At 46.7% G+C, this 22769-nt stretch overlaps 1 protein-coding gene across 3 annotated transcripts in view; it reads right to left on the bottom strand.

Moving 5' to 3' along the window:
* The window catches only part of LOC137533838 (T-cell surface glycoprotein CD4-like), an 85331-nt gene that overhangs the window by 11531 nt on the left and 51031 nt on the right, over positions 1-22769 (bottom strand). For all 3 annotated transcript variants that reach the window (XM_068255084.1, XM_068255085.1, XM_068255083.1), the window contains 6 exons: positions 15423-15554; positions 12726-12962; positions 11188-11535; positions 10239-10484; positions 9619-9743; positions 9256-9323 (listed from right to left, as the gene is read on the bottom strand). In XM_068255084.1, coding sequence (XP_068111185.1) covers positions 9256-9323; positions 9619-9743; positions 10239-10484; positions 11188-11535; positions 12726-12962; positions 15423-15554 — 1156 coding nt within the window. The remainder of the gene's footprint in view (positions 1-9255; positions 9324-9618; positions 9744-10238; positions 10485-11187; positions 11536-12725; positions 12963-15422; positions 15555-22769) is intronic.

Below are 22769 nucleotides of genomic sequence, written 5' to 3'. Positions count from 1 at the left end.
CATGTAATCCAGTAACAGCATCTTACGTCTTAAAATCCTTTGAAGAAAGGCCTGCAAGAGAGACAAGGCCTGCAAGAGAGACAAGACGCGCAAGAGCAACTAGCTTTGCAACCAATACAGCTACTAAAGGTCAAGATACCTATGAGAGCAAGTACAAAGTCACTACTGGAAATAGTAAAGAGTCAGAACTGTCAAATCTTCAGACCACCTTCAAGTGTATGTTCTGTGGAGAGAACCACTCCATACATAACTGCCAACGATTGAAGGAAAAGTCTGCAGATGAAAAGAAGAAGTTTGTACTTGACAACCAACTGTGTTTTGGATGTCTAAGAAAAGGCCATGTTACTAAGGAATGCAGGAAAAGGGCCACATGCAGCATTTGTAAAGGACACCATCCTACACCACTGCATGAAGAGCGTCCAAAGAAAGAGAAATCCTTAATGCTCAAAAAAACTGAGGAAGAAAAGAAAGTATCTGTATTCTCTTGCAGAGTGAGGGAAGGAGAACTCAATGGCACGTCAATGGTTGTACCAGTGTGCATTTCAAATCCTAAAAAGAGGAACAAGAAAGTATACGCTTATGCGCTACTGGATGCCCAAAGTGATGTCACCTTCATTGATCAAGAAATCTGCAAGAAATTACAAGTGGCTACAGAACCAGTGAAACTCAAACTCACCACAATGACGGGAAGAGACACACTGGTGAACAGTCAAAGGGTCAAAGGACTAAGAGTTAGAGGACTTCATTCAAACTGCATAATAGATCTACCTCCAGCTTATACAAAAGATGACATACCTCTAGATCGAGATCGCATACCTACCTGTGAAACAGCCAACAAATGGGAGCACCTGTCTGTCATATCTCATGAAATGTCCCCGCTGAAGGAGTTTGGTGTAGGACTGTTGATAGGTTACGACTGTCCCGAAGCCTTGGTGCCACGAAAGGTAATCACAGGAGGAAAGGGTGAACCCTACGCAGTTCAAACTGATCTAGGATGGGGTGTTGTTGGAGGAAAACAGCAGATTGCAAACTCAAGACAGGTGACAGGATTGTGTCATCGAATATCTGTCCAAGAGTTACCAACTGTAAGTCCAGCGAAAGTAATCAAGATCCTAGAATCCGACTTTGCAGATTTAAAGAGACTCTGTAACAAATTGTTTATCTTTATTTCTTCTATGCTATAAGTTCCTATGCCTTTTCTAATGTGGTCTGGCTTACTGCAGCTTTTCCTAATTGCACAGTAGCTGTGTTATCTCTGTTATATGATCTAATCTTCTCTCTATAGTCGGCACAGTCAGGCTGAGGCAGTCAGACTGGAATGTGCAGGGCTGCTTGTGATTAGCTAGAAGCTGTACACACCCCCTGCAGGCTCTGTGTGACTAACACACTCTGCTTAGCTGAGCCTATTAGAAGCTGGTTAGTTTGTTTGTAAACACTGCCTAAAACTGGCAATTACAAGCCAGGTTTGCAGCAGAGAATGGCAGAAACAGCACAGAGGGGACCAGGAGCACATAATGAATAGAATGGTATGCTTTTTATTGTAAGAATTTCAGAGTACAGATTCTCTTTAAGTTCCAGTGAAAAGAGTGTATCCCAAGAGGACATAAAGTTTGTACACACTCTAGAAGATGATATTCACCAAAATCAACAAGGTCATCTTGAAATGCCCCTACCCTTCAGAGAACGACCTCGTCTGCCAAATAACAGAGATCTTGCCCTAGCAAGATTGAAAGGCTTAAAGAAAAGGTTGGGAAGAGATCCAAAATTCAAGGATGATTATTTGAAATTCATGAAAGACGTCATCAAAGACGGACATGCAGAGAAAGTTGATAGTCAGCCCAAAGAAGGAGAAGTGTGGTACATCCCACATCATGGTGTCTATCACCCAAAAAAACCTGATAAGATCAGAGTCGTTTTTGATTGCTCAGCAAAGTACAATGATGTTTCATTGAATGATCATTTACTGAAAGGACCAGATCTTACAAACACCCTGCCTGGAGTACTCTGTAGATTCAGAAAGTATCCCGTAGCAGTCATGTGTGATGTTGAAAAGATGTTCCACCAGTTTCATGTGAAGAATGAAGATAGGGACTTCTTGAGGTTTCTGTGGTGGGAGAACGGAGATACAGATACAGAGCCAGTGGAATACAGGATGAAAGTACACTTGTTTGGAGCAGCATCATCTCCAGGTTGCGCCAATTATGGTATGAAGTATCTGGCCAATCAGAATGAAAAGGATTGTCCATCAGCAGCAAATTTTCTGAATAAAAACTTTTATGTAGATGATGGTCTTATAAGTCTAGAGTCCACAGAATCTGCAATCCAATTGGTGAAATAAAGCCAAGAGTTGTGTGCAAGGGGAAACCTGCGCCTTCATAAATTCATCTCGAACAACAGAGAGGTACTGGAATCCATAAGCGACTCTGAACGTGCATCAACAATGAAGAATGTAGATCTTAATTATGATCATCTTCCAGTTCAGAATGTACTCGGATTGGGATGGAATGTAGAAAACGACAATTTCTTCTTTGAAGTATCCATGGAAGAGAAAGTTCCAACCAGACGAACCATTCTTCCTGCAGTGGCTTCAATATATGATCCATTGGGATTCTTGGCACCAGTAATCCTCAGAGCAAAAGAAATACTGCAAGAGTTGTGCCGACAGAAGTTGGGATGGGATGAACTCATACCGGAAAGTTTGAGGCCAAGGTGGGAGAGTTGGATAAGAGACTTGCAAAATTTGAAAGAAGTTCTAATACCCAGATGTGTTGTACCTCCCAATTTCGGAAAGTACAGGAAGATAGAACTTCATCACTTTTCTGATGCCAGTAGTCATGGTTATGGTCAGTGCTCCTATATCAGAGTGATAGGAGAAGAAAAGGTACATTGTGCCCTGGTTATGGGAAAGGCCAGAGTCGCACCTAACAGTATTCAGACAATACCAAGACTTGAACTGACAGCAGCTGTTGTTTCAGCATCAGTAAGCCAGTTTCTGAAAGAAGAATTGGAAATGAAAATAGATGAAGAGTATTTTTGGAAAGACTCACAAGTTGTCCTAGGATACATAAACAATGAAGCTCGAAGATTCCACATCTTTGTTGCCAACAGAGTTCAGAAAATTTGAGAAACAACAAATCCAGAACATTGGCATTATGTTGACACAAAGCATAACCCAGCAGATCATGCTTCAAGAGGCCTGAATGTAACAGAATTGAAGAATTCAAACTGGTTCATCGGTCCAGAGTTCCTTTGGGAAAAGGAAATCATACCCAGTGAAGGTTATACAGAACTGTCTATTGGTGATCCAGAAGTAAAGGTTGTTCAAACATTGAGCACTGCTGCCAAGTGTCAAGATGACATGCTTGAAAGACTAGCCAGATGTTCAAAGTGGAATACAGTCATAAACGTAGTAGCTCGAATTCAACGCTTGGCAAAAGGAATCAGAAAGAAAGAATCCTTGAATGTAGAGGAAAGAATGAAAGCTGAAGAAACAGTCATAAGACTCATTCAACAGAGATTCTACAGTGAAGAACTGAAGAGACTTAGTCAAGAACCAAAAAGGCTTCCAAACAACCACCCATTGTACAAGCTTAATCTTGTTCTGCAGGATGGTATACTGAAGGTGGGAGGGAGATTGGAAAATGCATCGTTGCCAAGCAGAGTTAAGCATCCAGCAATTCTTCCTAAAAATTCTACCTTCACAAGATTGATTAGTGATCATTACCACAACAAATCCTTACATCAAGGAAGAAGCTCTACCCAAAGTTGTTTGAGAGAAGGTGGTTACTGGATAGTGAAAGGAAGCAAAGTCATAGCAAAGTACATAAGTAAATGTGTAACCTGTAGAAAGATACGTAGACCTACAGAAGAACAAAGAATGGCTGATCTACCGGCTGATCGTGTAAACCCATCACCACCATTTATTTATACTGGAATGGATTGTTTTGGTCCATTTATCACCAAACAGAACCGCAAAGAGTACAAGAGATATGGACTAATATTTACATGTCTAAGCTCCAGAGCAATTTACCTGTAAATGTTGGAAGATATGTCAACTGACGCATTCATCAACGCTTTAAGATGTTTCATAGCCATTAGAGGTACTGTCAGAGAGCTTAGATCTGACCAAGGATCTAATTTTGTTGGAGCAAAGAACGAATTGAACAAGGCTCTAAAAGAAATTGATAAAGAAAAGGTAACTGAGTACTTGTTAGAGAAACAGTGTGATTTTCACATGAATGCTCCAAATGCAAGCCATACAGGAGGAGTTTGGGAGAGGCAAATCAGAACTGTAAGAAACGTGCTAAGTTCAGTGTTGAAAAGGAACGCCGGAAGAATAGATGATGCTTCACTTAGGACACTATTCTATGAAGTAATGTCCATTGTTAACAGTCGTCCACTTACAGTCGACAACATCAACGACCCAACAAGTTTGGAACCTTTAACTCCCAATCATCTACTTCACCTCAAGTCTGATTACATACAGCCACCACCTGGCAAATTCACCAAAGAGGATCTATATGCCAGAAAAAGATGGCGAAGAGTTCAATATCTATCAGAACAGTTTTGGAAAAGATGGAACAAAGAGTACTTAGCTCATCTCATGCTAAGAAGTAAATGGCAAACACCCAGAAGAAATGTCCAAGTTGATGACATAGTGTTAGTAAAAGAAGACGACTTACCTAGAAGCCAATGGAAGTTGGCCAAAGTCCTAGAAGTTCAAAAGGACAAAGACGGGCTAGTAAGAAGAGCTTTGTTACAAATAGGAGACTCAAAACTTGACAAAAAAGGAAGACGTCTCACAACTCCACTCAAGTTGGAACGTCCAATACAAAAGTTAGTTGTGCTGCTTGAGAGTAACAAGAGACACTTGAGAGTTGAGAACCTGATAGAAAATTCCACAAATTCATGTTCAAATCCTACTACTGAGAACATAGAATTATAGGTAATTTTGGTGGGAGTGTAGCTGGCCAGCTAAGACCTGTCCTAGGTTGCCATTATAGTTTATATAAATATACACCAAAACCTGCCAGTAACCTCAGTACAGTTCGCATGTTCATAAGTTAAAGCCAGACAGCAGAGTTATTGCTAAAATGTATGTTTCTGAATGTTATATAACAGAATATATATGCATTGTGTTATCAAAGGCAGCAGGGGGAAATATGCCTTTAAGAGTCATGACATAGGTTAGCCAATCACAGCCAGCCTCACACTGCACCAGAGCCTCAACCAATCCCAGTTAGTTACACACTGAACCTGTGTGGGAAACCCCCTAGCTAGATCATTCTAGAGTCATTGCTCATCAGAGAGTAGAGATGGGAAGTTCGGATCTTTTCAATGATCCGGATGATTCGAATCGGATCATTGAAGAGATCCGGATCTTTGATCCGAATCTCGGATCATTTTACTACCGGAAGCATTCGGGGGTGAATTGAACAGCAGGACAGGTCTGTGGACAGGAGAAGGGGAGGGGAGTGGACACACAGAGAAGGGGAGAAGATGGACAGAGGGCAGGGAGTGGACAGAGAAGGGAGGAGGGACGAGCAGAGAGCAGAAATGTTTGCACGCAATACCCACATGCTGCAATCATGCTTTACATATATTTCACCTATATGTTCATCTGTACACTTTGAAAGAAAAGGTCGCACAGTGAAAGAAAGCATTCCCAGAAGATAAGTGCAGCTGTTTAGAGCGAGTGCATTGCCTTTCAATCACAGTGTCTGCAAAGTTACTGAGCTGTGCTGAGCCAAAAGCTTCCAATGTGTTCACTGTGCAGCACTACGGAACAGACAGCCTATAATGGGCAGCACGTTATAGCCAGTATGTGTGCTCTACACATATCTGGCAGTGGCACCCATGTCCCCTCTCTCTCATCTACCTGTCCCTGGCTCCCATCCAACAGAGCGATCCATCTCTGCTCTGCTTCCAAGACCCCGCTGCCCGCTGAGAGGGGGCGTGTCGCTCCTGGTCCCGCCCCTTTTACGATCCGAATCACTTATTTTGATGATTCGGATGATCGACTCATAATATAGATTCGGATCAAAGATCCGAATCGTTCATGATCCGGACAACACTATCAGAGAGAGAAGAGACCAGAGTTCCAGAGAAGTTTTATGGAAGTACAGAAGGCCAAATAGGTATTTCATACACTTATCTATGTTCCCTTATTGTTTAATAGTGTGAGAGTAGGCCTATATAGTGAATCTGTTGTTATGTGTTTACTTGCAGTTCCACCAAATCAAATCAAATCAATTCAAATTGAATAAGATGCAGATTCATCATCAGAGTACAAATTCAATCAGATACAGAGTACAGATTCAAGCACAGAGAGTCAAATCCATCCACCATCTTATATTATCTGACAATCTTATGTTATCTGACAAGATTCAACTGTTAAACCACCTTTTGTGATTTGTATCCACCACATTTTGTACATGGACTATCTGCTGCACATGTTGCAGTGTTATATGAAGAAAAGTTGAAGTTATTAAAGAAGTTATTCTAAAGTATTTGGTGTGCTCTTTAAACCTACTGCTTCCATAGAACGGTGTTAGAGGAATTACAGAGTAATAGACAGTCTGCTTAGACTAAAGAGACAGAGATTGCATAATTCTTCTAATGCCACAGCGCACAAGGCACTACATAGTGCTGCGCCTGCCACACACCCCACCAGGAGTGTTACATAGGACGAAATCCTTATGAACAGCCAAGCATTGTGGGAAAGACATAGTACTTATAGTACACGCCTCCAATGAATGTGGCCAGGCAATTTGCATGACAACATATGCAAATTCCTCTGCAAGCACAAGCTGCAAAACTGACAGAAGCTCTTCTTTCCAGAGTCCTGCAGCATGCAAACCTACACAATGGTCAAAAGGCTGGCTGCCTGCACAGGCAGCTGAGCAAATCATCACAGTAATGCTGAAAACAGCTGAGTTTATGGAACATTGAACATGAATATCAGAGCATGTGCTAAAGCCCAGGAACATGTTCTCTAATCACCGGCAGCTCTCATCTGTTGAAAATCAGCTTCGAATACCTTCTGTGTGGAAATCCCAATGATCGACAGGAGCAGAGAGCCAATAGGAACATCCTCTCTCTCCTGCAAGTCCCTGTGATTGGATCCGAAGCCTTCTCCGGCGGGTCCAGCTTTTCTGCCCCCCCCAGGCAGTGAGCAGAGAGACCAGAACAAAAGAGGTTTCCCCTGCTGAACTCTGGCCATTTAACTACGTAGGTTCCTGTTTGGAGATGCAGAGGAGCTAGTGGGGAAATCACCTAAGCATGGCATGTGTAATGTCTCCTGGAAGTTCTTCTAAGCTGTTGCAATTAAGTAAAATGTTCAGAAAGACTAATGGAGAGATTCAGAGGCAGTATAACAAAGATGTACATTCTAAAGGGATGTTGGGATGCCTCTTACTATTGTGTTGCCCTTACTGCAAGGAACAGCATATAACAATACAGAGACACTCCACACTGCTCTGCTGTTACTGAACACAGGTTTTTGTCAATGGGCTTCGGTAAATTACCGAACTTCTACCCCACTTGTGAAAATATTGATGAATTAGCAAAAAAAAAATCTAAAATACCGAATGCTGTATTTCCTGACTTGTTTTTTTTTAATCGTACAGTCTTTGATGAATTGATGCTTTAGGAGAAAAAGTGAATTGAATAATGGTATCCTCCTGCAGGTTAGTCATATGATCATAATGTACCAGCTTAGCCATCCAATCACAGACGGATTATAGCAAACATGCAGGTCAGGGGCAAACGCAGGATTTTTAAGGGGGGGGGGGTTCCTGAAAGGTCCAGAAGCACGTATGTCCCCGAGTGCTTCCGAATACAGGTGGCTCCATACTGCCCATGCACAAAAGTGCGCTGGCGTATTACGGAGCTGACTATCTTTGGAAGTACTCAAGGACAGGAGTGTTTCTGAGGGCTTCTGGTAGCAGCAAATGTGAACGGGGTACAGCGCTGGAACAACTCCCCAAGAGAGGAACAGGAGATAGACTTAGTTTGGACAATTCAGTGGAATATGCTACATAGTTTCACATAGCGCAAGCGATACCCATATGATGCAGGGATATATGCATCTGCGGAAGATGGCGGCGCTATATAAATACTAAATAATAATATTTTGCCTCACCAGGATTGCACTTTTATTTAGCTTTCCTGTATGACAAGAACACACAGCCAGCTCTAGGGGAAGAGGGAAACAAAGGTGAATGAAGGAGGCTGGTGCACACCAAGAGTGCTTCTGAGCGTTTTTCAAATCAACAGTGATTTGAAAAGCGCTTGACTAATGTTACCCTATGTGGGTGTTCCCACAGCAGCGTTGTGATTTTTTCAAAATCGCAGGTATACTGCATGTAGCATGTTTTTGAGCAATTCATTCAAAAATCGCTCTGAAAATCACTTCACAAAATCACACTCACAAATTGCTAGCGATTGCTATTGTCATTTTGGCGTGCACTAGCCCAGAGAGAGGAGTGGAGAAATTGAGAATAGCCTGAGATGGAGCAGAGAACTTATCTGTATTGCAGTCCCACATCAGACAGGCTACTTGCCTGTAATCGGACTCCTGTCCCTGTCAGTCTCTCACACAAGTCAGAAAGAAGCCCTCCTGGAGTCTAGGGACTGTCAAAAACTTTTCAGCTTGTTAAACACCTTACCCAAACATGCAGTCATTATAACAATGGAGAGAGACCAGACAGATGTTTGCCCACAGACCCTGAGTCCAGGCAAGCTCTGCATCATGCTGTGCATATTTACCAGCTTGCCTGCACTCTAATTTCATCATGTCGGACACTTCTGTGCTGTGGAGAGTCCAGGACTCCATAATCAACATTCTCTCACTGCAGGCTGCATCTTCTTGTGAGGGAAGCTCAGCTGCCTCTCTCATTCTATTAGCTGGAGGGAAGCACCAGAAGTAAGAAGGGAGGGAGAATGAGGCTGTTTATATTATGCAGGCTTCCCTGGCTGAATACACAGCTCAGTGCAGGGGGGAGGTTCCAGACACCTGGAATAGCCCCCTCAGTTCGCCATGTGACATCAGCTCAGTTGTCCTAGTAACAGGGCATTATGGGAAATGTGCTGCAGTAATGTCTCAGCATCCGTTTCCTCCTGCAAGGCAGTTATAATGGTGACTGTTCTGCTCAGAGACTGCACTGATCTCTATGAAGTGGAAGAGGTTTAATCATGGTCAGCCACTGATATAAGTATGATGACACAACAGATGTATCAGGACTCTGCACTCACCCGTTACACTCACACATTCGGTGCTGGTTCAGATTTTCCAGTAGCCATGTCCGGTACCGGGCCCGCCGCTGCAGAGATAGGAAACAGCATATAAGATGATGGACGCCCCAGAATGCAATTCAAAGCTAAGTACACACGATGCAATTTCCCGTCCTATCGACAGGTAATCTGACGGGAAGTTGCATCGTGTGTACATATCCAAACAGCATCAATTTTCCTGTGATAATTTTGGAAAATAGATCGCGTTATCGAACAGGAGCAGATTGGACATAACGGAATACATTGTCCGCTTCCCGTTGATTAGATAGGAAATTGCTTTGTGTGTACCCAGCTAACACTGATCATGGGGTAATTATTACTTACCACCCTGCGGCAGCGAGCGGTCAGGACTGTGATGAGGACCGCCACAAACAGAAGCACGAAGACCCCCACCACCACTGACACCCAGAGAAGCGGGTTAGAGAGATCCCAGAATCCCAACGTCAGTTCTGTATAGGAAAGAAGAGAGACTAATATCATTTTTCTGTGACATGGAGGACACTGAGGCACCCTATGAAAAGTGACAAAGCAAGTGACATCGCTCTCAGGGCTGGATTTCTGGAAAGGCCCCAAAGGCCCAGGACTTGGGCACTAGCAGCCATGGGGGCACCTGCACATGGAGAAGGTGTGTGTACATATGAAAAAGAAGGCTGCAAATGAGGAGTGAGAGTGACACATGGAAGAGGGGTGCTGCTGCCCAAGGGAGATGTACATGAAAGAGAGGGGCTGCTGTACATGGATGGTGCTCATGAAATAGGGGGCTACACATGGAAAGTGGGATGCAGCTGCTAATAGAAGGGGACCAACAAGAAACTTGGCCTAGGGGCGCAAAAAGTATAAATCTTTCCACTTCGGGTTCTCTTTAAGGTTCTGCCTCATTATTGACATGATTGCATTATGCCCAACGCACAGCTAAGCTAGATTAGCTAATGGTAATCACTCACTTAGGGTGAAATTAGTGCTATCCCTGATGATAGATGTCTCAGTAAAAACGGAGCAGGTCCAGTTCCCCAAGGTCTGCTGTATGGCTTTCACATCTTTCCTGAACATTGCCTGGCCCGGCAGCCCGCAGATCTTTTGGCCGATGGTCTGGTGGTCCCAGCAGAGTTTCTCTGTTTTTTCGATACAGTTGGTCCTACATTGGAGGGTCACATTGGACTCCAGGAAAATCTGATTCTGTGAAGCCGACACTGCAAGTAAGAAAAAGATGCAAAATTTAAACTAAGAACTGATCAAAGGCTGGTTGTGAACAATCGTATAGATGTTATATTATGCATGTGTAAATATATATTGTAAATTTTACAGTTTTTCCATGATAATAGTCCTCTAAAGGACCACTGTCGCAAAAAATAAAAATAAAAAATGTAACATTATAAATACTGGCACACACATACAAATAAGAAGTGGGTTTCTTCCAGAGTAAAATGAGCCATAAATTACCTTTCTCCTATGTTGCTGTCACTTACAGTAGGCAGTAGAAAACTGAGGGAACTGACAGGTTTTTGACTAGTCCATCTCTTCATGGAGGATTCTCAGCATTTCATTTATTCTTTACAACAGCACTCCCTGAAAGGGATCTATACAAAGATGCAGAACCCCCCTCCCCCCTTGCCTGTTTGCATGTGCTTTTGAAAATAAAGAAAACCCTGAGAATCCCCCATGAGGAAATGGGCTAGTCTGAAACCTGTCAGTTCTATCAGATTCCTACTAGCTACTGTAAGTGGTGACAGCAACATAGGTAAAAAGTAATTTATTGCACATTTTACTCTGGGAGAAATGTAATTTTATTTATGTGTTTTCATGCATTTCACGATAGTGGTCCTTTAACTAAAGCACAAGAGAAAAGAGGCACTGGGGTACCACTCTCAATAGTCTTGCAAGACACATGCTCACCAGTGAGATTGGCCACACACAGCTTCCTCTGCAACTTCTTCTGCCTGTCCTGGATCTTGAGGACGATGTCCATCTGATGGTCACCGATTTGGCGAGAGCTAACGATAATGTTCAAGTTGGTAGCATCTTGGTTTTTTATGCTTTCACAGGTACTCGTTTTACTCCAGCAGGCCACACCCTTGTCCACTGTGAGATTTCTGATTAGCTGGGAGGAATAATACAGTCCACCACTGACGGCTTCCACCTCATTTAACAAGGGAGTTTGCCGCACTTTGAAGTTAAAGGACCAGGGGAGGTCGATGAAACGTTTCCCTTCCGTATATACAACAGATGGAGTTGTGCTAAAACCTGTAACGAAAGAGCAGAAGGGAACATTTAGAAGCCCTCATAAAAAATCCTTTTTATCTAGAAAACCACAAAATCTGTTCTTGGCTTGTTAAATTTGACAAAAACATTAAATCTAAGTTAAATCTATTTAAAAAAAAAGGAGGCCCCTGTGATTGATGTGTCCTGTAAAGCAAATCTGAAGTGAAAATAAACTCAAAATAATTAATTGTATGTGTAGTAGTAATGTACAGGAGCTGCTGTGGACATCACCTCAAGGTAAGGCCTATGTGAAGTAATCAAAGGATTAAGCTGTGTGGAGAAGGGTTTGTTGGAGGATGGTGTGATATGCTTTCTTTACAGGTCTAGAAGTTTCTCAACTTCTGCCTAGCACCTGCTGGGTGAGAAGGTGCTTGTTTGATGTTGTGACCTAAGGCTGGACGTGATTGGAGATGAGATTGACCTATCAGGGATCAGGGTCAAGTGGATACTTATATGCTGAGGTCACCTGACCCAACCACTCTGTGAGGAGACTTGAGAGAAGTGAGAGCACCCAGCTGTGTTCTTTCCCCGCCTCCCCTCCCTTTTATTATTTTTGTCACTGACACCTTTATGTGGGATGGGACACCCGCTGGGTAGTGGGTGAAACCTCATGTATTTTGTTGGGCTCGTGGCTAGCTGGCCGAGTCATATTAATAATTTGATGGTTAAAGTTTGGGATTTTGGTTATAATTTGATACATTAAGAAATTTGATTAAACCCTGATTAAGGTTCCGCGGCCATTTAAAATTCAGAAGTCTGACTCTCTTTTATTAGGATAAGCCTTAACTTTTGGTTTTCAGGTGGTAAGTATGTAATAAGCGAACAGTGCATTACCGTGGTAAATAGATTACTCCTGTGGTCTCATATTTTTATTGAGACTCCAGGAACCATAATCTAAGGATATTTTTTGGGGCGGTCCCAATCAACTTATCACTATGTTAGTGGGATGTAGGATGAAACCAAAGTGCTCAGAAGAAGTCCACACAAACTTGGGGAGAACATGCAAACTCCGCCCAGATAGTGTCCAGACCCAGTACGCTGGAGCGGAGAGACAAGAGTGCTAGCCACTAGGCCACCATGCAGTTTTATGGTTTCCTATGCTAAAAAGGAAGCTTTCAAGACATCTCATCACATTCAGGGGGGAAGTGGTTGGTAGAAACAAGATGTGAGACCTTTAACATCAATTATTCTGCTGTAGACGCGTTTCTCCCCATTATCCATCTCAACCTGGCATTCATATGTCCCCTGGTCCCCTGTCTGCACATCCTTTATCTCCAGGACAGGCTCAGATGTCTTCTTCACTCCATCCTTCCACCAAGACACCTTTCTGATGGACTTCTGGGGGGCAGCCTGGAAATGAAGTTCCAGGTCTTCTGACACTATGAGGGTGCTGGAAGGTTTAGCCGTCACTGCAAAACAAATACACAGCATGGTTATATTATAGGGACATACAGTATATACAGTATGTATATATATTTAAATAAACTGTATAATTATTATTTATTTACATAGTGCCAACATCTTCTATAGCGCTGTACATAGTACAATCATTGGGGAGCATAGATACCTGAGTAGTTCAAAATACAGCACCATCAGGAGTCAGGACCTCCAGCAATACAAGTAGAAACTTATACGTAGTTGATGTGTGGTTTGAAAAGTCACCAATATCGGTTCATGTTCATTTGATTAAGCACAGCAGAAACGGGAAACACATTTAGGGGAGAACCCTACCCTTGACAGCTTACAATCTATTCTAGAGGGTAAAGGGGTGGAGACACTAGGGGAGGTGATAAAGGAGTTTGCAAATAGGAAGATGTGAGCCTCAATAGCGAGGTCCTGGAGGCAGAATGTGCATGGCGCTGAAGAAGGCAGACCTCTAGTGGTTGGAGCCTGGAGGATGTGAGCAGATGGCGCCAGAACACAGACGGGACCTCTAGCAGTTGGAGCCCCGAGGAAGTGAGCGGATGGTGCCACAAGACAGATGGGACCTCTAGTGGTTGGAGCCTGGAGGATGTGAGCAGATGGCGCCAGAACACAGACGGGACCTCTAGCGGTTGGAGCCTCGAGGAAGTGAGCGGGTGGCGCCATAAGACAGATGGGACCTCTATTGGTTGGAGCTTGGAGGACGTGAGCAGATGGCGCCAGAACACAGACAACCACCAGGGAATAAGTTTATATACTGTACATTTGTACCTTGCTTCTTAGTTAGACTAGTTAGGGGTTTAACTTCATTAATTGTATATTCACTATGTGGCTGAAGCTTAAAGGGAACCTAAACTGAGAGGGATATGGATGTTTCCTTTTAAACAATACCAGTTGCCCGATCTCTGACTGCAGTAGTGGCTGAATCATAGACTTGAAACAAGCAGGGCCGGAGCAACCATAGAAAAAAATGGGCAATTGCCCCAGGGCCCCAGAGCCTGTAGGGGCCCCCAAGTTGTCCCTTCCCCATCTTAACTGTTGCTCCCCAGGGACTATGCAGAGTCTGTTAAGTTGGGAGGTGGTTGGGGGAGGGTCAGCAGCCAGCTTAAGGGCCCCAGAGGGAAGTTTGGCCGCAACAAAGGGCCTCTAATGACGCTTTTTAGTCGGGGGTGTCTGTTGGGGGGCCCCCAGGCTTATTTTGCCCTAGGGCCCAATTGTTACTTGAACCGGCCCTGGAAACAAGCATGCAGCTAATCCAGTCTGACTTCAGTCAGAGCACCTGATCGACATGCTTGTTCAGGGGCTGTGGCTGAAAGTATTAAAGACACAGGATCAGCAGGAGAGTCTGGCAACTGGTATTATTTTAAAAGGAGAAATCCATATCCTTCTCATTTTAGGTTCCCTTTAAAGTAAACCTGCAAGGGAAAAAAAGTCTCCCCTGAGGGTACTTATCTTAGGAGGGGGGAGCCTTTGAATCCTAAAGAGACTTCCTCATCATCCTTCGCAGACCCCTCCCACCCCTGGGACCCCCAAATAGTGTGTGCCTCGCACTGGTGGAAATAAACCAAGCCTCCGCTCTACATACAGGCGCAGATGGTTTGTGCCTGCGCAGTAGAGAGGACCCAATCACGTTTGGCTATTTCCACCAGAGCCTGAGCAGCTAATGCACCTGCATGAGGCGCACACTGTTCGGGGTCCCAGCGGCGGAAGTTGCTAGTGTGCCTGTGTGAGACACTTTCAGGGAGCTGGGGAGCAGCGCTGGATTGTGGGTGCTAAGGAGCACGAAGGAAGCCTCATTAATATCCAGAGGATTCCCCCTCCTGTGATAAAACTCTGCTTATTTCTGTGTCCTGTATTGTTATATCCTTCTGCAAATAGTGATGACCTGTGCTTGTCCTGTGGTTCTCAGAACACATCGATCCCCTCCCAAATTGCCCTTTGAGTATGGTGGGGATTAGATTATGAGCTCAGTAAAGCACTACCAATCATCATCTCCTCTCCTTGTACTGGTGGCAAATGTTCCCTGAAGTCTGAAATACCAGTACTGTACATTCTCACAGTATCTTCCTACCTCCCATCCAGGGGAGTTTTTAGGCACAGGCACCCCAGGCCATTGCCTGGAGTGCCATTGGTCCTGGGGGGGCGCCATACCCCTGGATTAAGTTCTTCTCCCTGAATGGAGCCCTGCCCCAGATTTAGCCCCACCCCTACGGGTGTTATAATGCTGACTTCTGCTGCGTGTGTGCTTCCTGAGGAGCAGCAAAATCGCAGGTCCCTGGAGAGCAGACATCACACGGCCCAGATAGTATAAGTTGCAGGCAGCCATCACTGGGTCCCTCTGTGCCTCAATCCCCCCCCCACCCCCCAAACACAAGAATTCTTTCCTGGAGTGACAAAAAGAGTAGAAATGGCCCTTCTCACGCCCCACCACACATTGTTGCCAGTACCTTGGAGGATGAAGAGCTCCACTTCTTGAACCAGTGCTTTGTCCTTCTCACATTTGTAGCTACCGGAATGAGAAAGTTCAACATCACTAATTTCTAAACTGCCATCAATCAAGACTTTCATCTGGGGATGATCTGTGGAACAAATGCATAGTTGTTTAGTCTGTATAATTTGGGGCAACCTCAGGGCATTGTTGTACTTCTGACCAGAGGCGTAGGAATAGGGGTTGCAGAGGTTGTGACCGCATCGGGCCCTTGGGCCAGAGGGGCCCCGAAGGGCCCTCCCTCAACTACAGTTTTAGCTCTCTGTTGGTCCTGTGCTCATAATAATCACTTCTATAGATACTTTGAATAGTAGTGATCATTAACAGCTTGTTCCCCATCCCCTTCTTGCACCTCTGACACTGTAGTTGCCATTGGCAGATTTTGGTGCACCGTATCAATTGTTATGTGTAGAGTGCTCCGGGGGGCCTCATTGTAAAACTTGCATCGGGGCCCACAACTCTTTAGCTACACCACTGCTTCTGACCTGCTGATATCCTGCACATCACTGCTGACTCCCTGACCAATCTTAGCAGCCCAACATTTACATTTTACAAAATGAACAAACACATTGAGTCAGCTCTATGCATGCATTAACTCCCATATCATATTTCCATACTGATGTCCACATGTAATTTTTTACAGTAGTCTTTTAGTACCAGTGATTGCTTCTCAAGGGGGAAACAGGTACTTGTTGTGGGAGAACATGACTATACTTGTAGGGGGACACGGCAATAGCTATGGAGGAAAAGGCAATAGTTAGTGGGGAGGATTGGCGATGACTATACTTACCCTTTGCGTTAACTTATATTTGAGAATACGTTTTTCCCCTTAAAGGGAACCTGAAGTGTAGTAAAAAAAAAAGTCAGTTTTACTTACCTGGGGCTTCTCCTGGCACCCTGCAGTTGCCCTGTGCCCGCGCTGGTACTCACGATCCTCTGGTCCCCCTCTGCCAGCTAGTTTCGTTTCCCCACGACTGGCCAGCCAATGGCGCACGCGCCTGTGCAGGTGTAGCCGCCTGTGTCTTTGCTCGCGATCCCGTCGCCAGGACCGTCTTGCGCAGGTGCAGTAGAGATTTTCTCATACTGCGCCTGTGCAGGACGCTGCCAGCAGCGGGAATGTGAACGAGGGCGCATGGCCAGGGCCAAGCAGGCGCAGTGGCCATCAACTGGCTAGTCGGGGGAAATTGGGCCCAGGACTACTGCAGGGGGCCAGTGGAGGCCCCAGGTAAGTAAAACTGCCTTTTTTAAACACTTTAGGGTCCCTTTAAAGAGAACCTGAAGTGAAGGCGATATGAAAGCTGACATATTTAATTAATTTTAGTCAATACCAGTTGCCTGGCTGTGCTGCTGATCCTATATGCCTCTTATACTTTTAGGCCGGTTTCACGCTGATAATTGGGGTAGCGGTGCGATGTGCACCTCCAAAAACAGTCTTTGGGGTTTACTGCGTTAATACGCGGTAATCCCCACCTGGCAGCAGGCCAAGCAGGAAGTGACGCTCACTTCTTGTGGCCGAATCGATTATGCTTCTGCGCATGCGCGACACGTAAAACTTGCGGCAGTCATTTTAAAACACGTGCGTCGCCATAGAGTTACATGACTTCCTGTTCGCTGTACGTCGCTGCACGGTAACATAGGTATGCAGATAAGGGTCTTAAGGGTATTGCAGCGCAATATATTGTCAGAACTGAAATATACCAGTTGCTGTCAGTTATATATCAGCTGCTGTCAGTTACAACTGAATGTGCAAGGTAATGTCCATGTTTCCCTATGGCTAAAGTGGGCGATATTACAGTTTAAAGAGACTCCGTAACAAAAATTACATCTTGTTTTTTATCATCCTACAAGTTCCTAAAGCTATTCTAATGTGTTCTGGCTTACTGCAGCACTTTGTACTATCACAGTCTCTGTAATAAATCAATGTATCTTTCCCCTGTCAGACTTGTCGGCCTTTGTCTGGAAGGCTGCCAAGTTCTTCAGTGTTGTGGTTCTGCTATGAACTCCCCCTTCCAGGCCCCTCTATGCACACTGCCTGTGTGTTATTTAGATTAGAGCAGCTTCTCTCTTCTCTCTTATCTTTTACAAGCTGGATCAGTGGCGGACATACGGCCGTGCAGGCCGTGCCGCAGCACGACGGCCCCTGAAGTTCCGCTGCTTCAGGGGCCCATTAAGTATTGCAGGTTTTGTTTTTGTTTTTTTTAATCTTTTATTTTTTTAACCTGGGGGGCCCCGACTCCTGTCCTCCCCCCTCACCTCGGGCCCCCCTCCCCCCTCACCTCAGCCCCCCCCCCCCCCCCTCATGCGGCGGGAGAGCGGAAAATACAGGAAGTCTCCGGCCGGGGCTGCAGCAGACGCTAGAGGGCGGCAGCTGCCTCTTGGTCTCCAACTTGGAGACATATTGGAAACTAAGCAGCAGCTGCCTCTAGCGTCTGCTGCAGCCCCGGCCGGAGACTTCCTGTATTTTCTGCTCTCCCGCCGGCCGCCGCGCATACCGGGAGGGGGGCCCCGAGGTGAGTGAGGGAGGATAGAAGTCAGGCCCCCCACCCGGATAGCTACCCACCCGGCTACCTTACCCACCCACCCGGCTACCTACCCCGCTACCTAACCACCCACCCGGCTACCTACCCGGCTACCTAACCACCCTGCCGGCTACCTACCCACCCACCCGGCTACCTACCCACCCGGCTACCTAACCACCCTGCCGGCTACCTACCCGGCTACCTACCCACCCACCCGGCTACCTACCTACCCACCCGGCTACCTAACCACCCACCCGGCTACCTACCCCACTACCTAACCACCCACCCGGCTACCTAACCACCCTGCCGGCTACCTACCCACCCACCCGGCTACCTACCCACCCGGCTACCTAGCTACCCACCCGGCTACCTAACCACCCTGCCGGCTACCTACCCGGCTACCTACCCACCCACCCGGCTACCTACCCACCTGGCTACCTAGCTACCCACCCGGCTACCTAACCACCCTGCCGGCTACCTACCTACCCGGCTACCTACCTACACACCCACCCGGCTACCTACCCACCCACCCGGATACCTAACCACCCACCCGGCTACCTACCCACCCACCCGGCTACCTACCCACCCTGCCGGCTACCTACCCACCCACCCGGCTACCTACCCACCCGGCTACCTAGCTACCCACCCGGCTACCTAACCACCCTGCCGGCTACCTACCCGGCTACCTACCCACCCACCCGGCTACCTACCCACCCGGCTACCTAGCTACCCACCCGGCTACCTAACCACCCTGCCGGCTACCTACCTACCCGGCTACCTACCTACACACCCACCCGGCTACCTACCCACCCACCCAGATACCTAACCACCCACCCGGCTACCTACCCACCCACCCGGCTACCTACCCACCCTGCCGGCTACCTACCCACCCACCCGGCTACCTACCCACCCGGCTACCTAACCACCCTGCCGGCTACCTACCCGGCTACCTACCCACCCACCCACCCGGCTACCTACCCACCCACCCGGCTACCTACCCACCCACCCGGATACCTAACCACCCAACCGGCTACCTACCCACCCTGCCGGCTACCTAGCTACCCACCCGGCTACCTACCCACCCTGCCGGCTACCTACCCACCCGGCTACCTACCCACCCACCCGGCTACCTACACACCCACCCGGCTACCTACCCACCCACCCGGCTACCTAACCACCCACCCGGCTACCTAACCACCCACCCGACTACCTACTCACCCGGCTACCTACCCACCCGGCTACCTAGCTACCCACCCGGCTACCTAACCACCCTGCCGGTTACCTACCTACCCGGCTACCTACCCACCCGGATACCTACACACCCACCCGGCTACCTACCCGGCTACCTACCCACCCACCCGGCTACCTACCCACCCGGATACCTAACCACCCACCCGGCTACCTACCCGGCTACCTAACCACCCACCCGGCTACCTACCCGGCTACCTACACACCCACCCGGCTACCTACCCACCAGGCTACCTACCTACCTACCCACCCGGCTACCTACCAACCCACCAGGCTACCTACCTAAAGACCCACCAGGCTACCTACCCACCCACCCAGCTACCTAACCACCCACCTACCCACCCACCAGGCTACCTACCCACCCGCCTACCCAGCCACCCACCAGGCTACCCACCCGGCTACCCAGCCACCCACCAGGCTACTTACCCACCCGGCTAAGGGCTACCTACCTACCCACCCGGCTGCCTACCTACCTACCCACCAGGCTACCTATCCACCCAACCACCCATGGGAGCTGCGCGCCGGATGGAGGCTGGGACAGGAGGTCTGCTGCTGCAGGTGAGTAAATGTTTTTTTTTATTATTTATTTTAGCAGGTGTATGTTCTGGGCAGGTCTGCCACATGATTGCGTGTATGTTCTGGGCAGGTCTGCCACATGATTGCATGTATGTTCTGGGCAAATTTGCTACATGATTGCATGTGTTTTCTGGGCAAATCTGCCGACATGATTGCACGTATTTTCTAGGCATATCTGCCGACATGATTGCAGATATTTTCTGGGCATATCTGCCGACATGATTGCAGGTATTTTCTGGGCATATCTGCCGACATGATTGCAGGTATTTTCTGGGCATATCTGCCGACATGATTGCAGGTATTTTCTGGGCATATCTGCCGACATGATTGCACGTATTTTCTGGGCATATCTGCCGACATGATTGCACGTATTTTCTGGGCATATCTGCCGACATGATTGCACGTATTTTCTGGGCATATCTGCCGACATCATTGCACGTATTTTCTGGGCATATCTGCCGACATCATTGCACGTATTTTCTGGGCATATCTGCCGACATGATTGCACGTATTTTCTGGGCATATCTGCCAACATGATTGCACGTATTTTCTGGGCATATCTGCCGACATCATTGCACGTATTTTCTGGGCATATCTGCCGACATCATTGCACGTATTTTCTGGGCATATCTGCCGACATCATTGCACGTATTTTCTGGGCATATCTGCCGACATCATTGCACGTATTTTCTGGGCATATCTGCCGACATGATTGAATGTATTTTCTGGGCAAATCTGCCGACATGATTGAATGTATTTTCTGGGCAAATCTGCTCACATTATGTGTATTTTCTTGAGAAAACCTGCACAATTATGTGAATTTTCTGGGGAAAGGGTCACCAAAACTTGGGCCCACTGTCTTTGCGTTGCACTTTTCAAGGGAACCTGAGGTGAGAATAATATTGAGGCTGCCATATTTCTCTCCTTTTAAGCAATACCAGTTGCCTGGTTGCCGTTCTGGTCCTCTGCCTCTTATTCTTTCAACCATAGACCCTGAACAAGCATGCAGCAGGTCAGGGGTTTCTGACAATATTGTCAGAACTGAGAAGATTAAGCTGCATGCTTGTTGCTGGTGTAATTCAGTTTATTACTGCAGCCAAATAGATCAGCAGGGCCGCCAGGCAACTAGTATTGTTTAAAAGGAAATAAATATGGCAGCCTCCATATCACTCTCACCCCGGGATCACTTTAAATTACAGTTAGCTCCGCCCTTATCCGGTCATTACCACGCCCATTTTTTGCCGCGGCGCTAAGCGCCGCAGGTTCTATCCACGCCCATTTTTTGCCGCGGCGCAGGTTATAGCCGCACCCATTTTTTGCCGCGGCGCGCTTAGCGCGCCGCAGGTCAGGGGGGCCCACAATTGATATTTTGCACAGGGGCCCACTGCTGCCTGTGTCCGCCACTGAGCTGGATAAATCGTCCTCTGAGCTGGCTGGGCTTTCACATACTGAAGAATTACAGCCAAGGGCAAAGCTATTTGCAGGAAGAAACGAGCAGCCTGAAACTTCAGTGCATGGGGGAAAGAAACACACAAATGATCTCTTGAGATTTTAAAGGAAGGCTGTATACAGCCTGCTTGTGTATGGATGTATTTTCTATGTGTGGACATACTGTACATCAACCTACTTCCTGTTTTGGTGGCCATTTTGTTTGTTTATAAACAAACTTTTTAAAACTGTTTTTAACCACTTTTAATGCGGCGGGGAGCGGCGAAATTGTGACAGAGGGTAGTAGGAGATGTCCCCTAACGCACCGGTATGTTTACTTTTGTGCGATTTTAACAATACAGATTCTCTTTAACTGCTTGCTGACTGCTCCACGCCAATTGGCTGCGGTGGCCCCAGGACCACTCCACGCTGATTGGCGTGAATGGCCTGGAATGAGGATTGCCTTCAGTCTCCCAGCGGCGATCACCGTTCGGAGACTGTTCGACGACAAAACCGCCGTCTTTTGACATTGTACAGAGCTGCGATCTACAGCAATGCTGTACTAGGGACAGCCAAGTGACACGGCTGTCCTCATGGCAGGCACAAAAGTGATCGGCTGTCATAAGCTGAAGCCTATGACAGCCAATCACGCAGAATGGCTGGCGGGGGGAGGGAGGGATATAAAATAAATTAAAAAATAAGCAAATTTATGTAAAAAATAATCAAATAAATATTTATTAAAAATAAATAAATAAGAGAGCTCTGTTGGTGGGGAGAAAAGGGGGCAGGGAGTCACTTATGTGCTGAGTTGTGTGGCCCTGCAGCTTGGCCTTAAAGCTGCAGTGGCCTATTTGGTGAAAAATGGCCTGGTCACTAGGGGGGGTTTAACACCGCGGTCCTCAAGTGGTTATCAGTGTGCTGACCAGGAAGCTGTTATGGGGTAATGGCCATTTTTAAATGGAGGACAGAGAATTCATTGATCAGAGTCAGGCCCGCCATCAGGGGGGTACAACCGTCACTTCCGTCATGGGCCCGGGCGTGATCAGGGCCCGCAGCCTCGGGCCCCCCAGGCATTAACTTCCTGACTGAGCGCTCCTGTCTCCTGTTTTTTTGGCCATTTGAACGAAATAATTCCCCTCCTACTTCTCCCCTCCAGAAACTTTTTATTAGGTACAGGGCAGAGAGGCAGGCAGGTGAAAGTGGACAAAATATAGACCTGCCTCTTCACTGCGCATTGATCTCTCCGACAATAAACTTATAGTTCCGGCTGGGAACAGAATCAGAGACCTGCTAGACTGACTTGTCTTCCAGCCGCCCCGCCCCCTACACTCACGCTGCTGTGAGAGGACTCCTGTGATCTTCCTTCCGTTCATTTACTTTATGATGTCCTGGACTCCTGGCTGGCTCCTGGGAAGTTCGCTGAGAGTAAAAAGAAAAGCTGCCTGAAAGAAAGTGTTTGGCTTTTCTAAGCGCTGTGGTCGGAGTGAGTGGTTCCTGACAGTCTGTGGTTGTAAAAAGAAAAAAAAAAGTCTGAC

The sequence above is a fragment of the Hyperolius riggenbachi genome, chromosome 10 (assembly GCF_040937935.1).
Source record: "Hyperolius riggenbachi isolate aHypRig1 chromosome 10, aHypRig1.pri, whole genome shotgun sequence".
Taxonomy (NCBI): Eukaryota; Metazoa; Chordata; class Amphibia; order Anura; family Hyperoliidae; genus Hyperolius; species Hyperolius riggenbachi.
This window is presented reverse-complemented; position numbering and strand designations above follow the sequence as displayed.